The 22,931-nt window shown below is 38.5% G+C and overlaps 1 protein-coding gene across 1 annotated transcript; it reads left to right on the top strand.

Moving 5' to 3' along the window:
• The first annotated feature begins 6,377 nt into the window (after positions 1–6,377).
• LOC143553504 (alpha-soluble NSF attachment protein-like) lies at positions 6,378–9,059 on the top strand. Its single transcript, XM_077043492.1, has 10 exons — positions 6,378–6,541; positions 7,050–7,201; positions 7,416–7,465; positions 7,584–7,656; positions 7,770–7,849; positions 7,936–8,087; positions 8,166–8,325; positions 8,403–8,450; positions 8,530–8,610; positions 8,735–9,059. The coding sequence occupies exons 2-10, from the start codon at positions 7,057–7,059 to the stop codon at positions 8,816–8,818; spliced, it is 873 nt and encodes a 290-aa protein (XP_076899607.1). The 5' UTR covers positions 6,378–6,541; positions 7,050–7,056; the 3' UTR covers positions 8,819–9,059.
• The last annotated feature ends 13,872 nt before the right edge of the window (positions 9,060–22,931 follow it).

The following is a 22,931-nucleotide window of genomic DNA, read 5'->3' as shown; positions in this document are numbered from 1 at the left end:
AGTTTTTTCTTGTATTTGGCTTCACTGATGATAGCCGCCTCTCTGAGCCCTTCAAGTAAATTGAGATCCAACCTCCTTTCTTGCTCATTATCCGTCTTACTCATCATGAGCACTCTATAGGATGGGCATCCAATTTCTGCTGGAATCATAGCCTCCGTTCCATAGGTTAGGCTGAACGGGGACTCACCATTGCTGGTTTTGCTTAATGTCCTGTGCGCCCACAGGACATTAGGTAACTCCTCGACCCATGCATGGGACTCTCCCTCCAACCTTTTCTTCAGCCCATTCAGCAAGCTTTGGTTCGCGCATTCCACTTGGCCATTCCCTTGAGGGTGGTATACTGAAATGAAAACCTGGTTGATGCGCAATTCCTTGAGCCAACTGGATATCTTCCTGTCAGTGAATTGTTTGCCATTGTCGCTCACGATTTCCATGGGCAGGCCAAAACGGCATACGATATGGCTCCAAATAAATTGTTTCATTGCCGCCGCTGTGATTTTTGCCAGTGGTTTGGCTTCAACCCATTTTGTGAAATAGTCTACTGCCAATACCAAAAACTTTACTCGCCCTGGCGCTTGTGGTAAGGGACCCACAATATCGATTGCCCACTTGTGGAAAGGCCATGCAGAGGTCACCGGAATCAAGTTGTTCTTTGGCCGCATGGTGTTTGGCGCATAGCTCTGACACGCTTTGCATTTTTGGATTTCTTTTAATGCGTCCAAGTACATGCCTGGCCAATAGTAACCTGCGTTCATTGCCTTGGCAACCACCATGCGCGGGCCAGCATGTATTCCACAGATTCCTTCGTGTATCTCTCTGATCACATAGCTTGCTTCCTCAGCGTCTAGGCATTTCATGAGCGGTCCAAGATAAGAGCGTCGATATAACGTACCATCAAGCAGTTCGTAGTTCTGCGACTTGTGTCTTACCTTCCTCGCCTGTGCGCGATCGTCTGGTACCTTTCCCTCCTTCAGGAATTCCATTATTGGAGTTATCCATGATGAAGGTGTTGTATGAATTACAAGGACAGACTTTGCTCCCACTGACGGGTTGCTCATTACTTCCACCCTGACATCTTTGCCAAAATGATCGAAGCTGGTTGATGCCATCTTGCTTAGCGCGTCGGCAGACTTATTTTCACTGCGCGGAATGTGTATGATTCTGAAAGAGTCAAATTGTTCAGTGAGTTTCTTCGCCTGCTCTAGATACAGAGGCATGGTGTTCTCCTTGGCATCATAAAGGCCATTGAGTTGTGCTGCTACCAGGTATGAATCTACATGAGCCTCTAGCTTTTTAACTCCGAACTTGCGCGCGATGCGCAAACCAGCCAGCAGGGCTTCATACTCAGCTTCATTGTTGGTGCTCTTGAAATACAACCTGATTGCGTAAGTATACTCACGATTTTCTGGATCCACCAGTTTGAGGCCTGCGCCGGACCCTTCGTTGTTTGAAGCTCCATCAGTGAATAGTCTCCAAACGTTTTCTTCATTATTGGCTTGCGGAGGGTCTACTTCGCGCTGAGCCTCTTCGACTTTTCCTTCAGGGATTTCTGCGATGAAATCAGCTAAGACTTGTCCCTTGATTGCTGGACGGGGCTTATAGGTGATCGTGTGCTCCCCTAATTCCAGCGCCCATTTTGTTAGCCTTCCTGGGAGCGCGGGACGTCGCAAGACTTGCTGGATGTTGTAATCAGTCAGGACTTCAATAGGATGACCATTGAAATATCTGTGAAGCTTGCGCGACACATGCGTTAGTGATAAAACTAACTTTTCTATGATGGTGTAGCGCGTCTCAGGATCTGTCAGCACCCGACTTACATAATAAATTGGTGTTTGGATTCCCTTGCGATCCACCAATAGTACTGCGCCAATGGCGCGCTCTCCTGCTGACAGGTACAACGTTAAAGTTTCACCAGGTAGTGGAGCTGTGAGAGCAGGCAGATTTATCAGACATTCCTTTATCTCATTGAAAGCTTGCTCGGCCTCAGGCGTCCACTTGAATTGGCTTTTCTTAAAGCAATTTCTCAATGTGTTAATGAATGGGGTAGATTTGCTTGCATGGTTTGCTAGGAACCTGTTAATTGATACCAATCTACCATTCAACTTTTGAACTTCCTTCATGGTGGATGGTGAGGGCATGCTGAGGATAGCCTCCACCTTCTCTGGGTTTACCTTGAAACCATCCTTGGTGACCATTACGCCGAGAAATTTCCCTTCTTCCACGCCGAATGTGCATTTGCTCGGGTTGAGCTTCATGTTTACTTCCTTTAGGCGCCGAAGGGTTTCTTCGATGTCTTTGAGCATTTGTTTTTCCTCCCTGCTTTTAATCACCAAATCATCCACGTAGACTTCTAAGTTTTTTCCAATCTGTTCCTTGAAAATTGCATCCATGAGTCTTTGGTAAGTGGCTCCTGCATTCTTCAAACCAAAGGGCATTTTTGTGTAACAGAAAACACCCTTGTCAGTTCTAAAAGTAGTCTTGTCTTCATCCTGCGGTGCCATTTGAATTTGGTGATAGCCCTTATAGGCATCCAGGAAACATTTGAGCTTAAATGGCGCCACAGAGTCCACCTTCGCGTCAATGTTTGGGAGGGGGGTAACAATCTTTTGGACACGCTTTGTTGAGGTCCTTGAAATCAATGCACATTCTCCATGACCCATTGCTCTTCTTTACCATCACAGGATTGGCTACCCATGTTTGGTATCGTATTGGGCGAATGATATTCGAGCGCAGTAGATCTTCTACTTGCTCATTCATGGCCTTTGCCTTCTCGTCTCCCATGACTCTTTTCTTTTGAGCAATTGGCTCTACAGACTTGAATGTGTTGAGAGAGTGCTGCGCCAGGTCTCGCGGAACCCCAGCCATATCAGAATGTTGCCACGCGAAGACTGACGTATATGTTGTGAGCAATCTTTTCATTCTCACCCTTGTGTCATCTGATATCGTAGCTCCGATTGTGATTGTTTGTTCTGGGAATTTTGGGTTGAGAATCCATTCCTCTGGCGCGTTGTTTGCCACTGGAAGCTTCATTCTCCCTTCTCGAGGTATACTTGTTACTGCGCATAAATGATCTCGATACACAAATGTTACTCCTGTTGGTGTTGGGAACCCCAACGCGCCATGCGCTGGTGACGGTATGGCGTTGAATTGGGCAATCGTTCCTCTACCCAAGATCATACTATGGCCTGAAGTGGTGGGCAAGACCAGGAAGTTGACAATTTCAGCTCGCTTGTGCTTCTCATCCCCCATAGTTAGTTCGAATTGTATCTGACCTAGGGGATGAATAATTTCGTTTGAGACACCCGAGATTGGTGCACTCACAACTTCGAGCCTTGCTTGGTCTTCTGGATCCAACTTCCTGAAACATTGCTCATACATGATGTCTGACTCACTACCGGTGTCCACCAGGACTCTTGACACCTCATAATGAGCGATGTGTGCAGTGATGACTAGAGGACTGCTGATAGACGGGCCTCCTCTGATTCTTGGAAAGATTACTTGTTGCTCGCGCCAATCCCCTTGGATTTGCGCGCTTCTCTTCCTCGATCTTTGCCCTTGCCTTCCTCCTTCAGCTACACAGATTCTTTTGAATTTTTTACTGGCTGAGGCTCCGTCTGGTTGTTCATTCTCTGGTCTTGGATTTTTTACCAGGTGAGCCAACTTGCCTGATTTCACATCCCTTTCGATTGCATCCTTCAAATGATGGCATGCATCGGTGTTGTGCCCTGTGGATTTGTGAAATTCACAATATTTGCCACTGTTCGGTGGTCCCTTATGAAGTAATGGCCTGGGGCTTTTAAACTGGACATTCTCTGTGCTTAACACTTGCGAAGGCGTTTTGGTGAGGGGAGTCCATATTCTTGGTAGAGGTCTATTAGGCTCTCTGCCACCTTCCTTCTTGTCACCCTCTCCGCGATTAAGAATGTCCTTTTGGGGCTGGGGTGAGCTTTGTTGCGCTTGCTTTTCTGCGGGAGAATAATTGGTTTGTTGCAACCTGGACCATACGGAGTTTTGTTTGCCCCTCCTTTCATTGTTGCATGGTGCTTATGTTTGATGTCCTATATCTCTTGCTCTGTCTTGGGCAATTTGTTTTTCATTTCGCGCGAAGACTCGCGATGCTTCCATAAGCTTAGCCCAAGTGGTTGGCATGCCTTCTCTGCTCACGAGAGCTCTGCGGAGTTGATCACTGCGCGCACCTTGTATAAAGGCCACGCGCAAGAGTTGTTCAGTGATGCCTCCAATTGCAAGAGATTCCTGATTGAAACGAGTTATGTAGTCTTCAATGGTTTCATCATTTCTGCGTACGCAGTGCATGATGTCATTGGGGTCGCGCGTGTGTCTGCGCTACTGTATAAAGTGAGCCTGGAATTTTTCCAGTAGCTCTTCGAACCCATCGATTTGTCCTGTCGGCAAGCTTTCGAACCAGACACGCGCTGCACCCGTGAGGCAGCGAGCAAACATGTGACACCATGTTGGCATCGTCCAGCTTTCTAAGTTTCCAGTGTTATAAAAACCTTGTAAGAAATCATCTGGATCTGTTGTACCATCGTACTTGCCTAAGCCACTTGGCATCTTGGTTTTGTGTTGAATGGGAGCCTTCGCAATGCGCTCAGTGAATTTTGAATGCTTTACCAAGATGGCTGGCCTATATGGTGTGGTTACGTCCACTTGCGCTTTCGCTTGTGGGTTGTATGGTGTGTATAAATCCATATCAGCTTTGGCTCCAGGTGTTGTGTGCATGTGTGCGCGAAGCTGTGAACCTCCTGCATGAGTATCTCGCGTCTTCCTCATGCTGTGCACCTCTTCCTCATCACTAATATCAGCGTGTTCGGTGTGAACAGAATGACCGTCTTCCGGCACGCGCACCTTTTTTGTTGTTCCCTGAATGGTTTGTTTATCAAATGCTAGCCTTTGTGTTAAGTCGGCTAACTTTTTGTGTTTTACCAGCTCATTGTATTTGTCCATTAAACGCCGTTGTTCGTTTATGAGCCATTCTTTAGGGTCATTGGTTTCAGCTTCCGGACCCATTGGTCCTTTTTGTTTTGTACCAGTCAGATTTTGGAACGTGAGATCGTCTGGAGGAGTTTCAGTCTGGCTATGAGGTGTTGTGTTGAAGGGATGGTTACTGGTGGTGCGCGCAGTGTCACGCGGCGCCCTCAGAACCTGATGTCCCTCATTAACATCCTCAAGCTCATTATCCTCCAGAACTTGATCATTGTTTCGAACACCGGAAACCATGGTGAAGATTTTCAGAGAGAGAACTGATGAAATAGTGGTTTTGTTGCCGTTGTTACAGGTGATGGCGCCAATGAAGAAGCGTGGATCGACTTATTTGTATTCGATCTACCTTCCTCGGGTATGAGTATATTATATCACCGATGGTTTTCCGAGATACGAGTTCTTCCACCTACAAAACGAACAGCACCGTAAGCTTACCCCTCAGAAAGGGACAGAGGGGTCCTCTTTGGGGTAACCCTCCGGTGTGAGAATAAGATATTGCAGGAGAAGATAAGAATGTGAAAATGAGTAAAGGATTCAGAGTATATTTCTTGCTTTACCTCAACTGTGGAGGTGGTGTGGTATTTATAGTATTAGGGTTTCCAATGATTGGGCTCAGACCCAATCAGGGCCTTTTTGGCCTCCTCCTATTGCTTCGCGCCACGTGTACTTAGAACACCTGGTGCTTTTTCATTGATTATTCTCTGACCAAGGTATTCTACCTGACCCATGTGCCATCACGTGGTGGCACATGGATTTTGCTGAGTTGTCTACCCTTCATTGGCAGCTGTCAACATCAGCACATTCTTTATTCCTTAAAAGTTACCTTCTGGAAGGTTGTCTGATGAGTACAATCATGGTTGTCCTTATCCTGATTTGGATTAAACTATTCTCATTTGTTGTGTTATCCTTTATGCGCCTATCCCGGGGATACGCAAGGTCTTCTCTTTATTCTCACGCGCAGATGTTTCATGCGCAGATGTGATATGTGTGAGCATGTGATATGTGTAAGCATATGTAATATGCGTGAGCATATGTGATATGCGCAACGCGCAGATGTGATATGCGTGAGCATATGTGATATGCGATATGTGATGCGTGAGCATATGTGATATGCGTGAGCATATGTGATATGCGCCATGCGCATAGGTTTTGGCTTTGTGTCTTCATGACATCCTGATTTCAAGCCTCTTGTCTATATCTTATGGGTTGACCCGCCCCGCTCGATGTTACACTTCTTCAAAGGTGTAACACGGTTTTTTTTTTCTGAACGACCAACTAAGTAACACGATTTTAATAGCACTAATTATTATGTATTGAATCGATTTTATTGAAAAGTAAAATGTTAAAAAGATATTTAGTTTGTGACCAAAAAAATCCAATAATAATAACAATAATCCATCTGAATTCCGTTTCTCCTAGTAATCTACCAAGTCCACCACCATACTTTTCAAATCTCATATCTTCTCTTCCGATCATATCATATCTTATCAGATCAAATCACGAAGGAGATCTCGGTATTGTATTTATCCTTCAATTACTGGTTAGTATTCTTCTTCATGTCCAATACTTGTTGATTATTATTATTACTATTATCATCTAGTCTAAACTGAATTCGATTAACTTAATCTGATCCAATCCTTTCGAACTGATTAATTAACTTTTAATCGTGTTTATAGCGACTAATAACTATTGCCGTATTGCAGTTTCACATCACTTCATATTGTCTTCGTGTTAGGGTTTTGGTACTAGTTACACTACATAAATTCATTATCAGAAAATGAAATTTCATACCTTGATTAGACTATTCAACAGCTTGATTGATTGATCCACTTGTTCTATGAAGTTGATAAATTAGGTTATTAGCATTTGAAACTGTGATATGATTATTTAACTTGTGTATATTACTAGCTAGCTATACATTTATATGCTGTAGTCTGATAGTTTAACTTTACCTGTTGTTTTTTAAATCGGGCGGCCACGTATAGCTCTGCTTATATGTGAAGATAAAGGTGTTAATAGTTATCGTTCTTTTGTCTGCAAATTCACAGAGTGAGAATGTCTGATCAAATAGCAAAAGGTTTGGAGTTTGAGAAGAAAGCCGAGAAGAAGCTCACCGGTTGGGCCTTTTTCGGGTCCAAGTATGAAGATGCTGGCGATTTGTATGAAAAAGCTGCCAACTGTTACAAGCTTGCAAAATCTTGTTAGTATCGTATTACTCTTTCTTATGATTTATTTTGTGCTTTGATATTCAGTTTGTTAAATCTTGTCAATACTTTTTAAGTTTTTATGTTTGGATAATAGAGTTTACTCAAAGTGTATGTTCAAGAATCCATCTATTAACCTGCATATATGTTTGATGGTTTTTGTTTGTTTATGTTGTGACATTTTCTTTATATATGACTATAATTTTACAGGGGACCAAGCTGGATCTGTATATGTCAAACTGGCTGAGTGCCATCTGAAAGTAAGTGCTTAATGCTGTTGTTCACTTTTTCTTAGCCCATTTGGTTGTTTCACTTGCAATCTTGCATCATATAATCATTTGATGAACTTATTTTTAATAACGAATTTATGTATTCTAGATGGATAGCAAACATGAAGCTGCTAATGCCTATGCTGATGCAGCTCATTCATACAAGAAAACAAACACCAAGGGTAAGAAAACCACTCATGCTAACATATGTGTGTTTGTCATATAGTAAGCATCATACTTGCTGTCAGAATAATAATAATAATAATATTCTTGATTACTTGTTAAATGTTTGCAGAGTGCATAGCTCACCTAGAGCAATCATTAAACTTGTTCATGGAAATTGGGAGGCTCAGCATGTCTGCCAGATATTGCAAGGTACAGACACTATTTTATACATTTTGCATTTTAAGTATCAAGAAATTAAAAACTCTAAACTTTAAATTTGGCTTCATTATATGCAGGAAATTGCTGAATTATATGAACAGGAGCAAAATCTAGAGAAGGCTATAGCTTACTATGATAAAGCAGCTGATATTTTCCAAGGTGAAGAAGTCACAACTTCTGCGAACCAATGCAAACAGAAAATTGCTCAATTTTCAGCTCAACTGGAACAGTAAGTTTTGCATGTTCGAAGTAGGGATTGCTTTATAACTTTTATTATAAAATAATATAACCTCACAATTTGTTCCAGGTATCAGAAAGCTATTGAGATTTATGAAGAAATAGCTCGACAATCGCTCAATAATAACTTGCTAAAATATGGAGTTAAAGGGCATCTACTGAATGCTGGCATTTGCCAGCTCTGCAAAGGTGATGTTGTTGCAATCACGAATGCATTGGAGCGTTACCAGGTCAACATTTGTAAACATGTTAAATTTTGCTATATGAGATTCGATCTGTTGACTGAAAATATTGCCTGTTTATGTAGGAACTGGACCCCACGTTTTCTGGAACACGCGAATACAAATTGCTGGCGGTATGTTATTGGAAATTTGCTTCTTCTTGTTGGACAAAACATGACGGTCTAAGGATGTGTTTTTGTTCTTTAATGGCAGGATTTGGCTGCTGCTGTGGACGAAGAGGATGTTGCAAAGTTCACCGATGCTGTCAAGGAGTTTGATAGCATGACTAAGCTGGTAATAGTAATAACATTATTGTGGTCAATGTTCGTTGTATCTTAAAAATAGATATCAGGACTGAATAAATATAAGTATTTAACAAGAAAAACTTGACATTTTAACGTTTTTGGTTGACATTTAGGACGAGTGGAAGACAACCCTTCTGTTGAGAGTGAAATTGTTGTTGAAGGCCAAGGAAGAAGAGGATGATGATGATCTTACTTGAGTTCATTCCGTATGATGTAAACCACAACTCTGATTTGTTTTTTTGTTTTGTGGTGGTATTGTTTTTTTTTTGTGTGTGCATTTAAAAAGGTGGTTTTTCTTTTGGGAGTGCAATTACATTTGAGCAAATATATGTGGATTGTGGGATTCTGGTTTTTCTAGAGGATGATCGTAGATACAACTGTCGTGTGTGCATTTAAAACCGGTGTTTCTTTAATAATAGAGTTGTTCCTTGTTTTTAGTTCTGGTGATTTGTATAGATGAATCTCTAACAGGCAATGTGTGTGAAAAACAAAACAAAACGTATTGAAGCACAAAGTAAATCGTTTGTTATAATCCTAACTACTCATAAAAAAAATCCTCAATTTAGCAGGTAAAACAAATGTAGCTTGATTTATATTTGACATTTTGGGTAACAGAACATCATTGAGAAGAACGGGTTTCGTCAACAGAAAATTTTAGGTGTGGAAGGAACTTCTGAATGAAGCTTTTAGTCATGTGAAGAGTGCGAACCAGAATGAGTTGCTAGGAACACTTCCGATTATGAGTATAAGAGTGCACTTCTTATGAATGATAACTGGTTTAAAAACAAAGACCAAAAGGTCCAAAACAACTATAGATACTATGTCTACCAGCTAGGTTGTTTATGGCCCGGTTTGAAGGTTTTTATGTCAAACCGTGAACCAAACCATTAATTTGAGACTGAACCAAACTAAACCGTTACTAGCAGTTTACTTTTACAGTTTTGTTCAGAAACAGTCAAGATGAGTATCTTTTTTTTCGAACTATAAACTTTTATAAACACAAACCAAACACCCAAAGATTACAACCCGAGAGAAGCCACCATACCAAAAATAAAAACATAATGAGTATCTAGTTTAACATGACATACACATCAAAATTACTTGACCGCAGTAAACAGTTTAAACAGCAGCGCACACGCCTAGAATCAAAGGAAATTAAATGAAACCCTGCTGCAGTTCACCAACCAAAACAAACTCAATGATTACCGACTGTTTAACCCCTGGACTCATATGATCCAATATCAGTAAAGATTTTTGATTAAAACTTCCTGCTGCAGTCTGTTGTCTACAATCATCAATCTTTAAATGCAGGTCATCTGTGACCAAAATACCTCTTAGATCAATTCCAACTGTTATTTCAAAATGACACGGTTTGTGGCTATTAAAGGTCACACCATGAACGAATTTGTTGTGGCAAATTGCACAAATTTCAAAGATATAAAGCACTTCCAAATGTTGCAGCTTAAACAATGCAAACAAATGCATAATCGATAATGTATACCATACATACATAAACCTGACAACCTGTAAACGCGCACATACACTGACACACACACAGAAATACATACACATGAAAACATTCATAATCAAAACACATACATATGTCATACGCACAATACATAGGACATCAAAATTAATACACAGTACTCAACCAAAATATAACCGTTTTGGCAAAAGCTGCAATAAATCTGACATTTAAATTCCAAAACGCAAACACAATTTCCGCTTACAATAAGTGATATCAATAGCCAGCCCAAATTGCCATTCTAAAACTGAAATAAATCTGTTTGAACCAATTCTTTTACCTAAATAGTCAAAAAGTAATCTCTTCAGCCCATAAGCCTTAAACCCCCATCCAGTTATTGCATTCAAATCCAACAGCTTCAACTCTCATTAAGCAGCAAAAGAAACGACATGCGAAATAAACAAATAAAAGATATTAGCCCATCATATTTTTCATAGAAATTGAAAGAATAAAAATATTTTATGTTTTCAACATTCATATCTAAACACCCCAAAAAAACCTAAACCTTTAAAGAAAACAGAAGTAAAGAACTAGGAACCGAACTCGATCATCTGGAGATGATCAATCAAACATTCATATCTAAACCAAAAAAAAAAAACAAAAAAAATAAAATAAAAAACTAAACCTTTAAAGGAAAAAAGGTTAACAACTAAGGGGCTGTTTTGCAAGTGCTGAATCATTAAGAGGTCTGAATAATTAGGTGGCTCTGAACCAGTAAGTGCTGAACCAGTAAGTGTTGTTTGGTTAGACATCTGAATGAATGTGAGAAATGACTATTTTACCCCTCTAAACTATCTCTTGATGAATGAAATATATCTGTTTAGTCAGAGCGCATAATAATTGTTCTAAATGGCCAAACATACATTATATAAAATTCACAAGTTTATATAAGCTCGAGCTCGTTTAATACTGCTTTATCTGCTATTTCAGCAGTTTAATGCTCCACAAAAGGATGTTACTTCAAAACAAAACTATAAAACACAACATCAAACATCACAACTAACGAACCAAAATAAAGAAAACAAAAGATTTACCAACGATGACAAACAAAATTGTTCAAAACTACACATACAAATCCAAATTACACATAAATAGTGCAAAATTACACATAAATAGTTCAAACTCCATGGAAACATACTAAAATTCAAATAGAAATTACACATAAATCCTTCATAAATCCTCAAACAATTGAATGCAAAGTTCGGGGTAAGAAATTGGTGCACTTTTCAGAGCTTCTACATATTTGTTTGACTGCGAGAAAAATATTATAAATACTTTAATTTTAACTTATAATAAAAGTTATTAAAAAAATAAACAAATATCTTCATCTCCATTTTCCATTCTTCTTCCGACAAGTTAAAAGTGTTAGTTACGGGATTATAAACATTGCCGGTTTTGTCTTTGAGCTTTGACCAAGCTGCAAATTTTGCTTTTGTATAATCATAACGGTTCTTCATTTGTTTTTGATCAACTATAAGATTGTATTCCGTTTTTAACTTTTCCGCCACATTCCTCCATGATATTAGTTTAAGGCTACTTCCTTCACGTCCATGGAGTGTTATTTGCTCAATACAAGCTTCAAGAAATGTTTTTTACTTGAAGAATAAGTAAAACACAAGTCAAAAAAACAAGTAAAACACAAGTTCTACAATACATATATATATATATATATATATATATATAACACAAGCTGATAAATGGTTGTATGTTTGTACTTTCTTATATCTCAAGTTTGCATTTATAAAAATATTAAATTGAACCCCTCGGTATTGTTCTTGACTTTCTTATATCTCAAGTTCTACATATTTATCTTGACTTTGTATTTATCTAAAGTCTATTATTTCATGAAAGTATAATCCTAACACTGCAGTTTATAATATACACACTTAAAAGCCAACGAGCCCAAACCGGAACCAACCCGTTAATGGTTTATTTTTTTTATCTTGTTTAAGTTGGAAGCCGACCCGAACCTGTACCATTCAACTCGAAACCCGAAACTGAAATTACTACAAGTTAGGGGTGTTCACGGTTCGGTTTGAAACCGTGAAACCGCTTTGGCAGCTTATATTTTGTGTTTATGCATATCATTTTTAGTGTTTTGGCAGCTTGGGTTTTAAAACTTGTTAAATTCTGCAACTTTTGAATGGTTCGGTTCACGGTTTAACATAAAAACCGTGAAAACCGAACCAGACCGTAAGATGAATGTACTTTATTTTTTTTAATACTTTATATTACATGTATTTAATCATTTATATTTTGTGGTAACTTTAGTAAAAGTAAAACTTGATATGACTATTACCTTGCTTGAAGTGCAATGGGTGCACATCTCCATGTTTTGAATGGCATTAAGCATTCCAATTCTATAATTTCTATTTCTTATTTCATTTCAGATTAAGATGGAAACTGATGTGTTGGATTTCCATTTATATCCATTACTATTATATCTATTTGATTATTATTAGTTTTAATGAACCTTGCACAAGTTAACCTTACACAACACCTCAAAACTTTAGGCAGATCCTAGCTCGATAGTTTACAACTTAAAAGAAAATAATCTTTTTAACTAATATAATTTGTTTCTTATTTCTGTTATATAAATAAATACCCAAACCGTGAAACCAAACCAGAACCATACCGTAAGTTACGGTTCGGTTTGGTTCTGTTTTCTATCTTAACGGTTCGGTTTCGGTTTCAACAATTAAAAACCGTTACTAACGGTTTCGACAATTAAAAACCGTCAAAACCGGACCGTGAACACCCCCATGTAAACACAAACACAAAACATAGGATACATGATCAATCTCACTTTATTTCACCATTTTGATGAAAAACATAATTGAAATCCTATTCTCAATACAAGTAACTAGGATCCTGATCATGAGTATATGATCAATCAAACATTCATGTCTAAAAAAAAAGACAACTTAAAAAACAAGTAATCATCAGCTACCTCATTGACATTAATATTTGAACTTTTTTCTTCCTTTCAGTCTCTTTGGCAGATGGGGTTGTCTTGAATCTATTCAACTCAGCCGTCACCAACTTCTCAACAACGTGTATCGAGTTCAACAGCCTCTCCGGGGGAGTTAAAAAGTCGTCACCATCATCAACAATCTTGGTTAAGATCGCACGAACCAACAATGAAGGATCTTCACACTTGTCTCCCACCGGATCATACCCAAAACTCGTCTTTTTTCTCACGCGCAGCTTCTTCTTCTTCTTCTTCCGGTCAACGGCGGCCGGACGAGTTTGGTTGACAATATCATCATCATCATTTTCATCATCACGCCAAATTCTTAATCTGTTCGACATGTTTGTGGTTAATGAAAAACAAGACTGGTATTATGGAGTATTATATATATACACTATATAGTAAAACACAGTCGGTACCACAAGATGGATTTCAAGGTTTTTTTTTGTTGTTTTTATTTTTTTGCAATTTGACTTTTTTTATTGTATTTTCTTTTCTATTTGCAACAAGAATAATTTTAAGTTTTTATTATTATTTACTTTTTTGTTTTCTACAAGTTAACTTTTTAATTGTTTCTTTACACCGACAGATAGGGGTGAGCAAAATCGGGACCGGTACTGTATCGGTACCGGTACCGATTCGGTACCGAATCGGTACAAAAGTTTTAAGTTTCGGGATCGGTACGGTACGGTACCGGTATTTCCCGATTTTTTACCTTCGGTACCGGTATAATCCGGTACCGTTCCGGTACCGGTACCGAACCGAATATTTCGGTACCGGTACCAATACCAAGAATTAGGAATTTTCGGGATCGGGACCGGTCCGGTACCATGCTTATCCCTACCGACCGATGTCGCACTCGTTTTGATTTTCTTTTTTAGTATTGGTAGCATATCGAACGTAACAAGAACCGACCTAACGTCAATTTTTGTTTACTTAACGAAAACAGACTTAATTCATGTAAACTCTCTACATCAACGTCCGACACTGACAATGCTAGGGTTTTGATGCCATTTGGTTTTTTGTTTTAGTTCCGGTACCGTAACGAACAAGAAAGAAACCGACCAAGTCCGCGCAAAGTCACTGCCTTTTGTTTTAGTTCCAGTACCACCATAACGAAAACCCACCAACTGCCATTTTTGTTTTAGTTATGGTATCGTAAAAAACCGAATGAATTTACATTGACTTATCATCTCAAGGCCCGAGACCAACAACGCTTGAGTTTGACCACCACCCAGATTTTACCGAGTGGCCCGGGGCAGCGCGCCGGGTAAATTCCTAGTATATAGTAAATGAGAAAATTGGTACCACAAAGTAGATATATGTTCAAAGACTTATATATATATAAAATACTTGTGCAACTAAAACCCTTAATTTAGCTTGGTCTGTTGGCTTGGTGGTGTTATTTGAAGTTGGTGTTTCTTTGAGTTGCCCGGGTTCGATTCTTAGCAGAGGCAAAAAAAAAAAATTGAACCTTTTATCTCCATTTTTGTCATTATTGGGTCATCTTGCCAACCGATTTTTTTTTTCTAGATTAGTAGCAAACGTATAGTTTTTTGTTTTAACGAATTCGTTCCGTCTCACCGCCACAATGTCCGAGCCTGACAATGTTCGGGTTTTACCAACTCATCACACAACGTCCACTACTGATAACCCTCGGGTTTTACCCACGTTTGGGTTTTACCGAACTTTATTTAGTGTCGTTGCCGTAACAAATGTAAACGAAATCAACATAATTTTTTGTTGACCCACCGCCGAGAAACTTGGATTTTTAACAACGCTCTGGTTTTACCGACTTACCACCACAACTCCCGAATATTAGTCGACTCGTCGCTGCAGCGACCGAGTTTTACCAACGACCGGGTTTACCGACCGAATAAACATTGTTTTAAATTTGTTAACAAAAAAATTATAACATGTTATACGAGTGTCGTTGAGTCATTTCCGCATTGACTCGTTGTTCTGGTCCGGGACCAATCGACGGCACCTCATTGGCATACCTCAATTTTTATATTTATTTTTTGTTTTCATTTTGTTTTGGTTTCAATACTGTAACGAATGTAGTTAATATTGACTAAATTCACGTTGATGCTGTTGTGACACTCGAGTTTTACCGACAGATTTTACCACGCAACACGCGGGTAAAATACTAGTTATGTTTACTCGGTAAATCTTTATGACAATTATATTTGATAGTTATATTATATTGGGGTTTCAGCCCAGCCCATGTAGTTGATTAAAGCCTATGGGCCTATTATTGTGACCCTTTTTTATTCCCCTCGGTAGAGGTGCACAAATCGGGTATTATGAAAAACCGGGTTCGGGTATTGAACCGGGTTCAGGTATGATTGGGTATTGAAAAATCGGATATTAACAATAATCGGGTCGGGTTCGGGTCGGGTATTGGCTTGAAAAACCATACTCTGTGTACCGGGTTCGGGTAGGGTATTGAACCGGGTTTTCAATACCCGGGTATTTGAAGACCCTATTTTCGGGTATTGAAAAAAACCCGTTTTATGGGTTTTGAATACCCTATCTTTCGGGTATTAAAAAAACTCATTTTCTACAGTTTTCTTCTATTAACGGGTCTGCTTCATTTTTTTTTATCCTAACTCCATTTTTTTGCATAGAAACTTCAAAGTTCATTCAAACATACATAAACAACTAAACAATGATACAAAAAACATATATTTTATGTGTTTTCAGTTGTTGTTTGGTATATCAAAAGGTGTTTCTCTAAACAAGTATTTATATCATATACGTGCTCCAAAAAAGATCCGTTGAAAAACGACTATAGATCTGTGGACAACCACACAAAAACATGTGCACAAACACTAATATCCTAGCATGCAAAAAATCCAGTTCAGATATGCAAAAAACCCGGGTTTCGGGTATAACTAGAACCGGGTTTCGGGTATAGTTTAAACCAGGTTTCAGGTTTCAATATATATATAGAGAGAAAAAGGTTCAAATAAAAATAAATAGTTACCTAAGAATGATAAGAACCAATAGATTTTTAACATGTGGCATTACAACATATGGTTAAAGAATAATTCTAGAAAACTATGTCGGTTATAGTGGTGAAAGAGTAATTTTAGGAAACTATGTCGGTTTTTTGTAATTTTAAATCTCAACCATTGATTAACATGATCCAATGGTTGTGATTTATTTCTAGTCTTCCTAGGAAACTACTTCCTTTTAGAATAACCCTCCCCTATATATATATATATATATACTGGTAGAAGAGCCCGCGCGTTGCGGCGGGAGGAGGCAACGAGAATTCAGTTGATCAAATAAATGAAGATAAAAGAACGTGAACAAATTCAGTTGATCAAATAAATGAAGATAAAAGAACGTGAACAAATTCGGTAGATCAGTTTGACATGCACTTTGAATATTCAACTATAACCAGTTTGACACATTGCATAATCTCCCAAGAGTTGATTCAATAATGGGAGCTATACACAAGCAAAGTGGCCTTTGTGGATATATCTAAGCAGTCAAAAAAATTAAAACACTAATCGATTTAAATTTACACATAATATGCAAAACATAAACAAGACACATGCTAAGTTTACTCTAAAATGCAACTTACTTCAATCCCAAAACTAATTAAACAACATTTTATAAGAGTCAATCTTTGTGCATAAGTGAAATATAACACAGCTCGCGAGTGATTTTTTGTGCTCAAACTCATCTCGGGCTACACTCATTATTATATATTAATTAGTCAATCTTACTTATATGCATTTATAACACAATGTATAATAACTCCAATAAAGTATCAAGCTCGTTTAAACACAACGCAATTCAAGTTTTTAACAAGCTCGTCATAGGTCACAAGTCCCTAAAGTTGCCGACGATGGCAAAAGCTGAAATTGCAGCTTCAAAAAGAAGTCATCAGATAAAGCATTACTATTAAAATTCTTGCCTTTTACAATCTGTTGTAAGGATCTTGGCCATCCCACAGGCCCAATATTTACTTTTAACACCAATACATATACTAAACTTTGCAAATGAGAGAACACAATATTCCTAGATGACAAACAACATATTAAACCCGCCGCCAATTTTAGATGAACAAAAATAATTAAACAATAACAAATGCCCTTTTTTATAAACACAAAAACATTGCTTTAATTCAGAAAATGGCCATTCATAAACTTCAAGATTCTAGGCTTTTGCACCTTTTCAATAGCAACAAGAGGAGCAGGACCATCATGGTTGGCTTGTTGTTCATAACATATAGTCAGTTGGCTTCAAAAGTTACATGAATAATAGATGAAACCATGTAAACAATATATGACGGAAATTCCCCTGCACACCCAATATACATAAGACTGTATACTTTATAAATTTATCATGAATTAGGGATTAGTGTTGCAATTTAGATTCATAGAGTGTCCGTTTATCGTTAACACCTAACATAAATGCCCCCTGCGCAAAAGCTTTACATAAAATTTGCCAAGATATAAAAATGAAAAGAAACTGAATATTAAAAATCTCACATCAAGTGTTGTGGTAGTGCCTGACCTGTTTCATTATCACATTAAGTTGTTTTAATTCTAGGGATAGTAATTTAAATTTAGTATTCAGTTTCAGAAATTCAGTTATGGCCCGCACCAATACATCAAAAAATATTTGTATAAAAAGGGTTCCTGGAAAAAGGTTCAAACCTATTCCGGCCCTAGCCCGTGTTAAGCAGAACTTGTTCTGCCAAAACCAGTGAGGAAATTGAATATAGCACCGAACCCGTATAAAAAAATTCTGCAAACCAACAACATAATACATTTAGCAACAAAATAATAATGATAATAACAATAATAATATTGAAAACATTCAGCAACACTACTATAATATTGGTTCACCTGAAGGTAAATGTTTGTGTTGTATTGACTCTTGAGTGCATACTCGGCGAAGACCGATACCGAGGATGGGACAGTCACCTGTACATATTATGATACGAACATTCAACGAACACTTCGTGAATCCTAAGGCAGAAAGTTCGTTTATGTCCGTTCATTTAATAAGCGAACGAACATAAACACAGTAGCATACGACTCTATATCTTCAAAATTTCTATTAATTCATTTGGAATGAAATTGATTCAATCAAGCAAATAAACAAATAAAACCTAATCAGGCCAAACAAAATTTCACAAATGAATTTAAATAATTAGTGAAAACAATAACTGTTTAGAACGATGATGACATCGCAGGCGAGAGTGACGCGGGTGATGGCCTTATCAGAGTCCTACTTTGCATTGAACAAGCCTTTGTCGAAAACTGAAAGCTCTAAATTCACCCCCAAATCTGAAAAGAACATCCATACATCAAAAATTGTATAATATAGATGATATTAACAGATAGAGAGATGTGCTAGTACCAATACACAATCCTAGAAACGTCTGATTGACAATCGCATACGCGTGAAATTAAGCACCCTTATCTCATTGAAGAAGAAGAAGGGTAATTATAGGTGGGTTTCAGAAGGGTAATTATCGGTGAATTTCAGAGGTTTTAAACCATCGTTGATTAAAACTGTTGAAGAGGCACAAAGTAGAATTAGGGTTGGGGGAAAAACAGTAGGGAATAACAACGGGTGACGAGATTAAATTATTCAATTGAATGACCATCAATGCTTGCCGGGATAGTTTGAGAGTGACCCTTAATTTCAGGGCGTCTTAGAGAGAGAAAGTGAAGAAGGTGAAATGTTGTCGTTCTCTGTTATAAATTTGATCATTCCGTGTTACGGGGGTTTATTTAACTTTTTGTTTTCAATCGTTTTGCTATTTTATGATGATTTATTTTATTTTTTTAACATAGTTTTGTTTTAATTTAATACATATATATATATATATTAGTTTGTTATTATATTTTTTAGTGTTTGGGTATTTTCAATTAAGATGTGTAGGTTTTTTTAGATTTTTAACGAACAAATATGAACATAAATATTTGTCTAATGAAAAGAGGGACGTTGATGTAGTTGACGATGGTGGGTAGTATCGGAAGTTAACCGGCGATGGAGATGATAGACCAGCAACGAAGAACATGTAAAGGAGATAAATTAAATTAGGGTTTGATGATGAAAGTGTTTATAAGTAAATAAGATCTTATAACCCATTTAAGGGCTATTAGGGTTTGGTAAGACCCATACCCGTGGAAATTATTCTTTGATTATTAAGGGTTATTTCATAAATAAATGAGATGTTATAACCGTTTAAGAGTTATCCGGGTTTGGTGAGACCCATAACCCCCGAAAATTATTGCTTGATTATGAAAGAGTTCACAAATAAATGAGATGTTATAACCCATTTAAAAATTATCCGGGTTTGGTAGGACCCATACCCGTGATTTCGGGTCAAATGCATGAGAAGCCTTCATTCATAAATCAAGCAATCTGGTGGCTCTAGAGAATGTGGGAGCAAAGAGCGACACATAGGATTTCATGATAGACAATTATATAGATAGTTGGATTAGATTTTAGTTATTATAATTATTAAACCGCTGATACCATTCGATTTTGTGTCGGTTCGCGGCCGAAAAACGTTGATTACTATTATTACTATTATTGGTTCGGCGCGGTTTGTTTTTGTCTTATATATGTTAGTTTTTTTTATTTTGTTGGTGCATAAATGTCAGTAGTTCATAGTCTAGTGTCTGTAATCGAGTCTGTAATATTATTTATGTTTTTGCTTAAGCGAAGTTGTTAACAAGTTCGCCTAGGCGAACTTGTTGAACAAGCGAAGTTATGGACAACTTCGCCTGAACATATCAGGCGAAGTTGTCGTGTATTTATATATAGGTTACGGGTGGTTTTGTGGTTAATCAATCAGTTGATAGTGTATCGTGAAGTTAGTCGTTTGAGTTAACCGAGAGTCTGTATCAGTGATTCATATCACGTGAGTTCAGTTATTAATATATAACGTGTTTCGGTTTATTCGTGTGTGTTTGTTTGGTTTGCTTTCTACGCTCGTAACGATCTACGCAGGGATTCCGCACCTGAGTAGACCAGGATATCTCGTGTGATCCGTCCATGGAACCTACAATTGGTATACACCGCAACAGAATCCGTATACACTGCAACAAAATGGAGTGGCTGAAAGGAAGAATAGAACATTAATTGAAGGAGCCAGAACTATGCTGGCTGATTCGAAGCTTCCTGTGGTGTTTTGGGCTGAAGCTGTTGCTACAGCCTGTTATGTTCTGAATAGAGTCTTAACTGTTAAAAGACTTGGTAAAACTTGTTATGAGCTTATGCATGGGAGAAAGCCCAACTTGAGTGGTCTTGAACCATTCGGGTCCCCTTGTTCGATTTTGAAGACAAATTCTAAATTTGGTGAAGTAGCCGATGAAGGAATCTTAGTCGGTTATGTTGTTGGGACTCCCAACAGACGTGTCTTCAATACATCGACCAGCAAGGTTGAGGTGGTGTGTAACACCGATATCACAAGTTACCAACCGCCAAAACCAAGCAACGGACCTGCTGAGTTTTTCGACTATGTTAAACTTTTTAAGTCTTTTAACATACCGTATTTGGATATTGCTGAAGAAGAAGAGAGAGTTGCTACGAAGATGATCCTTGATGAGGAAGAAAACCTATTGCAAAGACAGCTGATCGATAAATGTCAACCTTCCTCATCAAACGCTATCGATACCCCTGCTGCCTCGACTGAAGAAGAATTTTTCAATCCGTTTCACTCTCAGCATGAAACAACCATTGACGAGCTCTCTTCTAACTTGGAAGACAATTTGCATGTCGGTCCTGTTCCGACCACGAGGATTCATAAAGATCACCCTTTGGAGAATGTGATTGGTGATGTGTCCTCCGGTGTACAAACAAGACGTAGCTTGAATGAGCACACCTGTGTTTACACAAGCATCAAGGAGACAGGGATAATCAACGAATGCTTGTACACCTGCTTTATCAGCCAGATTGAGCCGAAGAATTATCAAATGGCTTTAAAGGACAGCTCGTGGGTCGAAGCCATGCAAGAAGAGTTGGCTCAGTTCAAGAAAATGGAAGTATGGGATTTGGTTGAAAAACCGAAGAATGTGCATGCGATAGGCACAAAATGGGTGTTTAAGTGCAAGAGAGATGAGAAAGGGATTATCATAAGAAACAAGGCGAGGCTAGTCGTTAAAGGTTTTAATCAACAAGAGGGGATTGACTACAATGAAGTGTTCGCTCCTGTCGCAAGGTTGGAAGCCATTAGATTGTTTTTGGCGTTCGCTGCTTATAAGAAGATGAAGGTATTTCAGTTGGATGTGAAGAGTGCGTTTCTGAATGGGAAAGTTGATGAGGTAGTGTATGTTGAGCAACCTCCGGGTTTTCCTGACCCAGACTTTCCTGATCACGTGTACAAGTTAAGCAAGGCATTGTATGGACTACATCAGGCACCTCGGGCCTGGTATTCAACGTTATCAGATTACTTGCTTGAAAATGGGTTTGAAAGAGGGAAGATTGATAGCACGTTGTTCGTTAAGAGAGAAGGAAGCGACTTCCTGCTGGTGCAAGTCTACGTGGATGACATTATCTTTGCTGCATTTAAAGTCTCCATGTGTCAGGAGTTTGAGGACGTCATGAAGAAAATGTTTGAAATGAGTGCTATGGGTGAACTAACTTTCTTTTTAGGATTGCAGGTTGATCAGAAGAAAGATGGGATGTTCATTCATCAGACCAAGTATGTCCATGATGTGCTCAAACGCTTCAAGATGGAGGACAACACTCCATTCGACACTCCTATCTGCGTCAATCACAAATTGGGTGCTGAGTCAGACGGTGATGCAGATGTGGACCCAACTCAGTATCGGGCTATTATAGGTTCTTTAATGTACTTAACTGCTTCTAGGCCTGATATAATGTTTGCTGTTTGTCTTTGTGCTCGTTTTCAGGCAAACCCAAAGGAATCTCACATGAAGGGTGTGAAGAGGATCTTGCGGTATCTCAAGGGCAAACCGAAGCTGGGGTTGTGGTACCTGTGAGGAGGAGACTTGGAGCTAGTCGCTTACACAGATTTTGATTATGGAGGGTGCAATCAGAGTCGGAAGTCAACAACTGGAGGATGTCAGTTTCTTGGTGGCAGATTGGTGTCGTGGCAATGCAAGAAGCAGACTTCAGTCGCAATTTCAACCTGTGAAGCAGAATACATGGCAGCATCCAACTGCTGCTCCCAGGTTCTTTGGATTCAACAACAGTTGCGCGACTATGGTCTGAATTTCTTACTTACACCTATTTGCATTGATAACACAGCTGTTATCTCAGTAACTAACAATCCCGTGAAGCATAGTAAAACTAAACATATTGACATACGTCATCATTTTATACGGGATTGTGCTGAGATGAAACTGATTGTGCTTGAAAAGGTGGATACGCTTGATAATTTCGCTGATCTTTATACTAAAGCGTTTGACAAAACACGATTTCAAAACCTTATCGAGCTGAATGGGATGATCAATCCCGAGTAACCATGCTTTTCATGTTATATTTAAAAAAAAAAAAAAACAAAACAAAAAAAAAACAAAAAAAAAACGTCACTATCGCTTAAAATATGTCGGTTACCTCAGTTTGAAGGACTTGTCTTCGGATATGTTTTGGTCCTCATTTTCTGCTTGTAGATTTTGAGGATAGCCATTAACCAGATGACTGAAAGTGACCGGGGCGGTTTATGATGTGTTTTCATTCTTTCGCTTAAAATTAGTCGATCATATTAATTAGTTAGAAGGACACATACTAGTATGTGGTCGCAGCTGATCCATTGAATCTTTGGGATAGCCGTTAACCTGACGACTTGACTTGATCGGGGCGATTGAAG

This window comes from Bidens hawaiensis, unplaced genomic scaffold, assembly GCF_021521415.1.
Source record: "Bidens hawaiensis isolate Kalapana, Puna unplaced genomic scaffold, B.hawaiensis_p1.1 tig00017252_1, whole genome shotgun sequence".
NCBI classification, from domain to species: Eukaryota; Viridiplantae; Streptophyta; class Magnoliopsida; order Asterales; family Asteraceae; genus Bidens; species Bidens hawaiensis.
This window is presented reverse-complemented; position numbering and strand designations above follow the sequence as displayed.